Genomic DNA, 11367 nt, shown 5'->3' with positions numbered 1-11367 from the left:
CCATAGGGTTGCAAAGAGTTGGACACCACTGAAGCGACTGAGCACGCAGGCGATGTCTACTGCACTGCAGGCAGACTCTTTACCGTTTGAGCCCCCAGGGAAGCTCAATTTGTACACCTGTCTAAAAAACCTGGAACCTGCTTTGATGTTGGGATAAAATAAGCTAGTACATCATTGGCTCTTGTATTTCCGGGAATATTTAGTAAACAATAAAATGTTTTTTTAAAAATTCAGCTCTCTGATCCGTATGTATCATCAAGTTAAATGGCTATGGCTGGTCGCTCAGTCGTGTTCGACTCTTTGCGACCCCATGGACTGTGGCCCGCCAGGCTCCTCTGTCCATGGGATTCTCCAGGCAAGAATACTGGAGTGGATTGCCATTCCCTTCTCCAGAGGATCTTCCCGACCAAGGGATCGAACCCGGGTCTCCTGCATTGCAGACAGATTCTTTACCGTCTGAGCTACAGGGTTGCCCTTCCCCAATATCTTCATCAATAACTGTCATTTTTTCTTTCTTCTTACTTCTCTTCCTCCATATCTCCTCTTTCTTCGTCGCTGTGATGGCCTTATTGATGATCACAACATTCTATTGTACTTCACACTGTAGGAAACAGCCTTTAATCTATTAACCCCTTTCTCTCCTGAGGCTGAGAAGCGCGGAGGCGAGATGACCCCGTCTCCCATCCCACGCAAAGAGCGCTCTGGCGAGCAGTCCGTGGATCCCTGTAAAAATACAGGCGCCACCCAGCAGTCCGGCGAGAAGGACCGCGGCAGGGATAAAGCTCGGAAGCGGCGCAGGGCCTCGGGCGGTAGCAGCAGCTCCGGGGCTCGGTCCCGCTCAGGCTCCAGCTCGCCCTCAGCATCCGGCCGCTCGGGATGCTCCAGTGGGTCCCGCAGCTCCAGCTCCAGCAGCTCCCCCGGCTCTCCGAGGCCTTGGCGCCCCCGAGACCACAGGCGGCGGTCCGGTTCCAAACCCAAATCACCCAGACCAGACGAGAAGGAAAGCAGACGGCGCAGCCCCGCCCCTAAGCCCACCAAAGTGCACGTAGCGAGGCTCACGCGGAAGGTGACCAGGGAGCACATCCGGGAGATATTCTCCACCTTCGGAAGAGTTCGAAAGATCGACCTGCGCAGAGACAGGATGCGCGCGCATCCGTCTCAAGGCCATGCCTACGTGGAGTTCGAGAATCCGGAAGAGGCTGCGAAGGCGCTCAAGCACATGGACGGAGGGCAAATCGACGGCCAGCAGATCACGGCCACAGCCGTGCTGGCCCCCTGGCCCCAGCCACCCCCCAGGCGACTGAGCTCTCTCCGGAGAATGCTGCCACCTTCCCCCACTTGGCGCAGGGTGAGGAGGAGCAGATCGCGTTCCCCTTGGGGCAGGTCCCCCGAGCGCCGGCGACCCCGCTGCCCCCGCTGCCCCCGCCACTGGAGCGGCTCCAGCTCCAGCTCCTGCCGAAGGTGAGGGCAGCAGTTGACACGTGTCCCCGAGCAGCAGAGCTCTGGCTGCAGGGGTGTTGCTGGTTTGGGGTTGTTCTTGTAAAGGTGCCCTCTAGTGTTCTGGCTGGAAAACTTCCAAGTTTCTATAGTTCCTGGAGTCATGCAGGGATGAGCAGGGGGCTTCAGACAGACGGACAGCCCCAGCCTGGGAGCACGTTTTTCCATGTCCCAGACGACCTGGGCCGATCCGGTGGCCTGGTCCTGCCCTAACCTGTCGGCTGGCAGAGTCCAGCAGTGATGCCATCCCTGTTAGCCTGGCCATGCACCCGTGTTTGGGTCCTCTTCTGACCTCTAGGGTCAAGTACCCCGTGCTATGTGCCACACACACACACACACACACACACACACACACACACCCTCCCTCCCTTCCTTTCTCTGAAATTGGTAAGTACACACACACACACACACACAAACACACATACACACACCCTCCCTTTCTCTGAAATTGGTAAGTTTCCAGCCAGCTCTGCTGGGTCATCACAGAACCACCCCAACTTAGGGCAGTTGTGTGCTATTCATTGCTCTGCAGGTTACCTTAGCAATGTGTACATTGCTTTTTTGGCTTTTATTGTACAGTCAGGACTATTCATTTTCTGTTTTGGATTTTGTAACTTTGTAGCTTTTTAGATAATGTTGTGGTGGTTCTTTGTTGTGTAAAGTAATTGCTTTGGATGAACCAAGGATTAGTTTTTTTAAAAAAAACTTTTATCAGGATTCGAATGAATTGGGGTGATGACTTTGTTCAGTGAAATTCTTAATTATGGATCTTAGTCCACAACTTGGCATGTAATAGGTGCTCTGTAAACATGAGGATCAAGTGATTTTCGTTCCAAACTAAGGAATATAGGGTGTTGAAAGGGGTGGTGTTAGTAATTATGGCAGGGCAACAGGATTAAGATATTTTTATTTTCTTCCTCTAAAACACCCTCTGAAACAGAAACGATGGATTTTAAAAGAAAGTGTGCACTGATTAGGTTTACATTTTAAGTAGATTTTTATGATTAAAGTCTTAAATGGATTAAGAGAGAAAGGATGTGAAACCATAGTGACGACGGTTGACTGCAGTCACCCACCAAAGAGGTGATAAGACTGTATAACTGAAGTTGAGTGACTTTCTGAGAAAACTTTAGAAAGTATATTTGGAGTTCGAATACTTTTTTCAACAAAATATATCTTGAGCCCCTTCTAAAGGCAAAGTGAGTAAGTATATATGCCAGGGTAAATCACTAAAGTCCACATTACTCTTCCCTTCATCGGGTATCCAACTTAGTGAGAGAATTAACATAAAATGAAGAGATGATAATACACATACAGTTCACAATTGGAAAACTAAAAGAGAAAATGCAATATTTGATGACTGGGTCTGGAAAGCTCACTCTGTTCAAATAATGTTTTGCAGGAAGATGGAAAAGTACTCAGGATTGATTCAAGGGCGGCAGGAGCTGAGAGGCCATGGCAGCATTGCCAGATCACCGTGGAAGTGCTCCTAGAGGTATTTTCCTGGGGCAACACAGGTTCTTACCACAGGGCTGGGACATGTCCAGTCTGTATCCATCTCTGAGATCTCTCTCATCTTCCTCAGCTATAGGAAATATTGAAGCAACCCAGTCCGATGGAGAAAACCGAGAAATCAATTGCTTTGAAGAGGCAAAAGAGAGAAGCTGAACAAATTAATAAACTCTTTATTGGTGTTTTGAACTTTGAAACCGCAGAAGAATGTCTGAGGAACTGTTACCAGCAGTGGGGAGAACTTAGAGCCTGTGTGGTCCTGAGAGATCCTTCCAGCCAAAGATGAAGACAGTGTGGTTTTGTCACCTTTTCTTCCATGACCGAGGTGGATGAAATGTCCACCGGATCCCATTCCATTGATGGCAGAGTGCTTAAACCCAAACATGTGTCCCAAGAGCAGCATCTGGACAGCGGGGTGTCCTTTGGACACTGAAGAAACTGTTGGTATTCAACAAGATACTAAGGAACATCATCTTAGAGATTACTTTGAGAAATATGGAAAAATGGTGCCATTGAGATCATTACTGATAGGCAGTCTGGCAAGAAAAGAGGCTTTGGATTTGTGACTTTTGATGACCTTGATTCTGTGGACAAGACTGTGTTGCCGAAAAACCGTACCATCAATGGTCGTCATGTAAAAGTTGCAAAGGCTTTGCTGACATGGGAAATGCAGCAAGTCCAGGGTTCTAGAAGTGGAGGAGGAGGCTGCTTTGGTTTGGGGGTTTATCCTGGTGGTGGTAGCGATTTGGGACTAGCATCAGGATGAGAAAGTAACTTCTGGGAAGGATCTGATACATATGGAAATGGTCCTAGATTTAGGGGTGCTTATCATGGGGCTGGAAAAGGGAGAGACAGAGGGTCTGTCTGGTGGTGAAAGTCCCATATCTGGCAACCATGATTGGGGCTGCAGAGGTGGTCATGGCAACAATGGAGGAGGAAATTGTAGAAGTGGAATTAACAATGACTTTGGAAATTATCAGCAGCAATTTAATTACAGTTGAGGAATGGAAACTTAGGTAGCAGGAACTTGAGGGCTCAATACAGTGAAGGAAACTCTGGTCCAGGAGGCAGTGGGGGATGTGGGGGTTGGGAGGCAAAGCTGAAACTGAGCTGCTTCTTGTTTGCCCTGGGCTTCACTGTCTAGCAGAGGATGAGAGCCCAGAGTTAACTGGGCAGCTTCAGGTTATGAGTAAACATGCAGTGATATGGCAGAAGACACCAGAGCAAGTGCAGAGAGCCATTTGTGAATGAATTAAATTATTTAAGAACATTGCCTTCCTGCAGAGGAAAAACTGTATGGAAAATGCCTTTGAGGCAGTTTCTTAGCTTAATTGTTTTTTTCTAGTGATCTTTGTCAGAGTGTAGAAGCATCACTTCTTTGATAATGTTAAATTTTGTTTAACATTAAACATTTTGTTATATGTTTGTAAATTGTTAACATTTCTTTGTAAAATGTTACATTTAAAAAAATCTTTTGCAGATTTTTCTCAGTTTTTGAAAAGCTATTAGTCAGAAGTATGCTGTAATGAAACATATTAATAACATTATTCCTTAAATTTTAGCATGTAGAATTATTATATGAAGCAGTTGTACATTTATGATTTAATAAAATAATTCTAAAGCACTTGTGGTTTGTCCTCTTTCACTTATACTCTTTTGCACTTTTAATTTTTATCTTTTTTAACAATTTTTTCTAATTTCATGAGATGTCATTGACATACAGGACTATATACAGTTTTCTTAACAATTTTTCTCTAATTTCATGAGATATCATTGACATACAGTACTATATACAGTTTTCTTTTGATGGAAGAGTTCTATTTTTCCAGGTAATGTTTAAAATTGCTGCTACTGTATATGTTTGAAGTGTATGTGACATCTACATCATGAAATGATTACCACAGTGATTTTAGTTAATGTAATACTGGAGGGGGTAGCCATGCCCTCCTCCAGGGGAATCTTTCCGACCCAGGGATCAAACCCCAATCTCCCACATTGCAGGCAGATTCTTTATCATCTGAACCACCAGGGAAGCTCTTCATTTAACGTTCATCATCTCAAAATGGTTTTTTTTTTTTTGGTGTGATGAGAGTCTTAGGATTTACTCTCTGAACATATTTCTTCAGCACTGTAGTGAACGGCAACATTAACTGCAGTCATCATGTTACTCCTTACCCCTTCTGCATCTTTTTTTAAAGCTGAGAATTTGTACCTTTCAGCAACCTTTCTCCAATTTCTCCTCCCATGCAGTCTCTGCTTCGGTAAACCAGATGTGATTTCTTTTTCTATGGGTTCATTTTGAGTATTTGGGTTCTTTCTTTTTTTAGATTTTTTAAAATGAAATATGTGCTTTTTCTTAATCTCTCAGTCGTGTCTGACTCTCTGCGACCCCATGGACTATAGCCTGCCAGACTCCTGTATTCATGGGGAATTCTCCAGGCAAGAACACTGGAGTGGGTTGCCATTTCCTTCTCCAGGGGATCTTCCCAATCCAGGGATCAAACCCAAGTCTCCCGCATTGCTGGCGGATTCTTTACCATCTGAGCCACCGGGGAAGCCATTTTGAAGTATAGTTGATGAATAATATTGTATAACTTGCAGATAATACAGTAGAGTGATTCATAATTTTTAAAGTTATACTCTATAAAAGTATTGGTCATAGTCCCTGTTGGTACAATACATTCTTGTAGCTTATTTTATACATTAAATTGTAACTGCTCACTGCTCAAAAGTCAATAAAGAGGCGCAGTTGGTGGAAGGGAAAGTTTGCTTTATTTTGGATGCCAGCATCTGGGTTCAAGTGACAGGGGCAGGATGGACGCCTATCCACAGGCTGACCAGCCCACATAGCTGGCTCATTACTACTTCTGGGTGTGTTCCTGAGGATGTTTCTGGAACAGATCAGCATTTGATTCCGTAGACTAAGTGAAGTGACCCACTGTCCTCAGTGTAGGTGGGTGTTATTCAGTCTGCTGAGGGCCACATGGAAAAAATGGTGAAGGAAGGTGAATCCACTCTCTCTTCCTGAGTGGGAATGTCCATCTTTTCCTTCCCTTGGACTCAGAGCTCCTGGTTCTCAGGCCTTCGGACTTGGATTGAAATTTACCACTGACTTTTAAAAGGTATTTACTTATTTAGTTAATGGTCTGTGTCAGGTTTTAGTCTTAGTTGCAGGATGCGGGATCTTTCGTTGTGGCACACAGACTCTCTAGTTGTGGTTCAGGGGCTTATTTGCTTCTCAACATGTGGGATCTTAGTAGGGGTTCAATCTACATCCCCTGCATTTTGAGGCAGATTCTTAACCACTGGACCACCAGGGAAGTCCCAACCCTGATTTTTCTGCTTCTCCAGGTTGCAAATAGCAGATTATGGGATTTCTCACTGTTATAACCATGTGGGTGGATTCCTAAATACGTCTCCTCTTCTGTAGACTTTATGTCCTATTGGTTCCGTTTCTCTAGAGAACCTTGACTGATACACATTAATAAAGTTCCAAGAAAGTGCACCTGGAGGAACTTTTCCAATGCCTAGGAGCCTCCCTCACAGACAATCCCCCCCTCCTCCAGGCAACCCAAGTACATGAACACACACTAAAACATTTAAAAATGAATAGACACACATGCTGAAACTAACTCTAATACATGCACTCTCTCTCTACTTCTATATGACAAGTTATAAATTCTTTGCTCTACTTATTAACTCTTTCCTCTCATGAGGATTAAATCAAACAGAGGCAGTGAATCTGTTTAGTTTATTTCTGGATCACAGTTTTTATACCATCGCTTTGCACATAGTAGATTCTTTGCAAATAGGGTGACCAAAGAATTTTCTCTCCAAGCTGGAACACACTGGGGAATAAAGAGGGTAGTGTTAATCATTAGGACAGGGCAACAGGATAAATATCTGCTGAAGACAAAAATGAAGGCCTGCCCAGTTGAAGTACGTGATTAGATTTGCATTTAAAACAGATCATCAGGTTATAATGATGACCTATATGGGAGAAGAACCTAAAAAAGAGTGGGTATGTGTACATGTGTAACTGATTTGCTGTACAGCAGAAAGTAACACAAAATTGTATACCAACTGTACTCCAATAAATTAAAAAAAACGGATTCATTTTGTTTTACAGCAGAAAGAAACATTCACACACAAAACAGATCATAGTGATGAGAACAAAGACTTACTGTATGTACAGCCCAGGGAACCCTGCTCAGTGTTATGTGGGAACCTGGATGGGAGGGAGTTTGGGGAAAATGGATACATGTATATGTATGGCTTAGTTCCTTTGCTGTGCACCTTAAACTATTACAATATTGTTAATCGGCAATACAAAATAAAGTTTAAAACATAAAAAAAGAAAAAAGTGAACACAAACACATTGGCATAATAAACCTTGTGATGTAGTTCCTGGGGGCAGGGGAAGAGCTTATGGTGGGGGAGAGTTCAGAAAAAAATGAATAAAAATAACTGATTCACTTTGTTGTACTGCAGAAAGTAACACATACACAAAACAAGTGATAGTGATTAGAATCTAATGATTGGATTATAAGGAGAAAGGATTTAGAATCTCAGCTGTCACTGCTAATTTATTGCAGTTTGTCATTCAAAAGATGACATTTTTGCATAAATGTAGTTAAGTGAATGGATTTTCAGTACTTAAGTATTTAAAGTTCAGTGTTTGAATAGTTTATTAAATAAATTGGTCTGGATTTGGCACTGAGAGAGTCCCTTGGACTGCAAGGAGATCCAACCAGTCCATTCTAAAGGAGATCAGCCGTGGGTGTTCTTTGGAAGGACTGATGCTAAAGCTGAAACTCCAGTACTTGGGCCACCTCATGTGAAGCGTTGACTCATTGGAAAAGACTGATGCTGGGAGGGATTGGGAGCAGGAGGAGAAGGGGATGACAGAGGATGAGATGGCTGGATGGCATCACTGACTCGATGGACATGAGTCTGAGTGAACTCTGGGAGTTGGTGATGGACAGGGAGGCCTGGCGTGCTGCAATTCATGGGGTCACAAAGAGTTAGACACGACTGAGCGACTGAACTGAACTGAACTGAATGACCTTCATCTTTCTGTATCTGTCTCATGTGGGCTTCATGATGTCCCAGAATCCCCTTCTCAGCGTGTGGTGCTGTACATCCCTGGAAACTTCTTAGAAATGAAAATTCTCCATCCCTTCTCCAGACCTTAGGATAAAATAATTTAACAGAACCTATATTAACCTAAGGCTTCCCCGGTGGCTCAGCGTTAAAGAATTCACCTGCAGCGCAGGAGATGCAAGTTCAATGCCTGGCTTGGGAAGAGCCTCTGGAAGAGGGCATGGCAACTCACTCCAGTATCCTTGCCTGGAAAGTCCCATGGACAGAGGAGCCTGGTGGGCTACAGTCCGTAGGGTCACAAAGAGTTGGACACAACTGAATTTAAGTGAACTCTGGGAGATGGTGATGGACAGGGAGGCCTGGCGTGCTGTGATTCATGGGGTTGCAGAGAGTCGGACACGACTGAGTGACTGAACTGAACTAAACTGAAGTGACTGAGCACGCATGCATGCATATTATCCCAAGATAAAATAACATAAGAAGAGGAATGAGCTTAGTTCCTGTTAACTGGATGTGGGGAGTAAAATCATTATTATCTTGGAATACTGAGTAGAGCGTGAGTGAGTCTCCCCATCCCCTTCATATTTAATAATAGATAGAATATAATAAATAAAATTAATTTTTAAAATTGAATCTGCTTATATAATAATTCAAAACCATCCTTTAATTCTTTTAACTTTTTCATTTTTTAAACAATGTTGAGATAGTTTAAGGTGCACAGCAGAGCAAATCAGCCATACATACACAGGTATCCTTTCTTATGGGAGGGCTTCCTAGTGGCTTTGAGAAGATTCCCTGGAGAAGAGAATAACAGCCACTCCAGTATTCTTGCATGGAGAATCCCGTTGACAGAGGAGCCTGGCAGACTACATTCTCCAGGATCACAAAAAAGTCTGACATGACTGAAGTGACTGAGCACACAGGCATGTATATTAACCTAAGATAAAATAATTTAACAGACCATAAGAGGAAAGAAATTAGTTTCTGTTAACTGGATGTGGAGAGTAAATTATTATTATTAATATCTTGGAATACTGAGTCAAAGGTGAGTCTCTCTATCCATTTCACATTTAGTAATTAATAGATAAGATACAATAAATAAAATTAATTTTAAAATTTGTATGTGCTTATATAATACTTCAAAACCATCCTTTTTTTTTTCTTAACTTTATTTTTTATTAGAGTATAGCCGATTAACAATGCTGTGATCATTTCAGGTGCACAGCAGAGTGACTCAGCCAGACATATACATGTGTCCCTTCTCGTGGGAGGACTTCCTGGTGGCTTTGGGAAGATGCCCTGGAGAAGGGAATGACAGCCCTCTCCAGTTTTCTTGCCTTGAGAATCCCGGAGATGGAGGAGGCTGGCGGGCTACAGTCCATGGGATCGCAAAGAGTCGGACAGGACTGAGCAACTAACACACACACACACACACACACACTTCTTGTGGGGGAGTAAATTATGTCCAGGTACAGATATAGGTGGGAGGGAGGCAGGTCTCATCCTGACCATTCTCCATGCTCACCCTTAAATGTAATGCTCCCAGGTGGCCCCAAACCCAGACAGCCCTCCCTACATGGTGACCTCACATGGCTCCATTTCCCAGACCCCAGGACTGGCAGATAAGAACCAGGCATAAACGTGGATCCACCTCCTGTTCCCTAGAGGGTCAAGTGCCTGGTTCCTATTGGATCAGAAAGGGTCATGTGACACTCCAGTCCCAGAACAAAAAGGGGTTAGAATATGCAGATTGGTTCACACTGAAGAGTTGGAATCTGCCTTAGTGCGTTTGGGGAGGCTTAAGACCCACATCAAAGCTCTGGGCTCTAGAAGGGACTTATTACTAAGTTAAATCCAGAGCCTGTTGTCAGGAGGCATAACTGCTCACCTCTATTTACTGTTTTCCTGTTTCTTGGTTACTCTTTGTGTGTTTTTGTCATTTCAGTTGTGTCTGACTCTTTATGACCCCATGGACTGTAGTTTGCCAGGCTCCTCCATCCGTGGAATTCTCCAGGCAAGAATACTGGAGTCGGTTGCCATTCCTCTCTCCAGGGGATCTTTTGGATCCAGGGATTGAACCGGCGTCTCCTGTATTGCAGGCAGATTATTTATGGTCTGAGCCACATCAGCATTCCCTCTCCACCACTGATAAAACAACTTTATCAAAATTGTACAAGGAAGTTCAGAAAATGTCATTCTCTTCCTTCTTGATACTGTCCCCCTTGGGCTTCTGTAGCATGACATCTTTATTCCACCTTCTATGGATTCAGTGGAAATAATTATGATGTTTATTGAATGAAGTGTTTATAAGTAAAAATGAATTGTTTATTGAATAAGCAATGATGTCATTCTTTACTAACAAATGATGTGCATAACCCTGTGGTGTGGACAAATTTCAGGGACTCAGGACCGATTTCTGGGTCAGGGCAACAAGCTTGCTGGCAAGTCATTTTCAGAAGAAAATGTTTCCAAAGAACGTGTTCCTTCTTAAGAATCAGAGGTCAAAAATAATTTTTCAAAATACCCACTTAGGATTCCATGGTGGTCCAGTGGTTAAAATCTACCTGCCAATTCAGGGGACAGGAGTTTGATCCCTGATCTGGGAAGATTTCACGTGCTGTGAAGCAACTAAGCCCCAGTACCAGAACCATTGAAATCATGCATCTAGAGCCCTTGCTCTGCCACAAGAGAAGTCACTGGAATGAGAAACCCATGCACTGCAACCAGAGAGTAGCCCCTGCTCTCCACAACTAGAGAAAGCCAACTGGCAGCAATAGAAAACCCAGTGCCCTAGAACAGCTAAAAAGAAAATAAACATATAAATAACATTAAAAAAAATCACATTCTTTAAAAAAATACCCACTTAAGATTTAGGTAACAGACAAGGATGTAATATATAGCATAAGTACTAATTGATTTACATTAAAATGTCTTCTGTCTGATTTAACATTTGGCACAAGAATGAAAAAAAAAGGAGACAACTCATATTAAAACAAGAAGTAAAAGCCAGCTTAATAAGATTTTATAGCATTAATTTTTAATATTAGAAAATAACCTCTTTAGAATAGATTATTTCTTGTTTAAGTGTAATTAATGCAAGAAAATATTATAACTAAAAACACTAAATAATTCCCCAGGCTAGATTACCTCTGTAGAATTCAGTAAAGAAATTCTGACATACAGAAATGGAGGTGTACAAAGATATGCAAAAATCTTTTCTCTTGTCACATGAAACCCAATCTCTCCCATTAAAAA

The 11367-nt window shown here is 43.1% G+C and overlaps 1 protein-coding gene across 1 annotated transcript; it reads left to right on the top strand.

The window, feature by feature from the left end:
* The first annotated feature begins 657 nt into the window (after positions 1-657).
* Positions 658-3776, top strand: LOC113895867 (RNA-binding protein with serine-rich domain 1-like). Its single transcript, XM_027547636.1, has 3 exons — positions 658-1461; positions 2900-2992; positions 3083-3776. The coding sequence occupies exons 1-2, from the start codon at positions 668-670 to the stop codon at positions 2988-2990; spliced, it is 885 nt and encodes a 294-aa protein (XP_027403437.1). The 5' UTR covers positions 658-667; the 3' UTR covers positions 2991-2992; positions 3083-3776.
* The last annotated feature ends 7591 nt before the right edge of the window (positions 3777-11367 follow it).

Source organism: Bos indicus x Bos taurus, chromosome 7 (genome assembly GCF_003369695.1).
Source record: "Bos indicus x Bos taurus breed Angus x Brahman F1 hybrid chromosome 7, Bos_hybrid_MaternalHap_v2.0, whole genome shotgun sequence".
In the NCBI taxonomy this organism is placed as follows: domain Eukaryota; kingdom Metazoa; phylum Chordata; class Mammalia; order Artiodactyla; family Bovidae; genus Bos; species Bos indicus x Bos taurus.
Note: the sequence above shows the minus strand (reverse complement) of the source record. Positions and strands in the feature narration are given on the sequence as shown.

What these genes read in the sequence shown, in the direction of transcription:
- LOC113895867 (XM_027547636.1), top strand. Translation starts at nt 668, where the DNA reads ATGACCCCGTCTCCCATCCCACGCAAAGAGCGCTCTGGCGAGCAGTCC. An exon ending in AGCTCCAGCTCCTGCCGAAG is followed by an intron (nt 1,462 to 2,899) that starts GTGAGGGCAGCA and finishes AATGTTTTGCAG; the next exon opens with GAAGATGGAAAAGTACTCAG.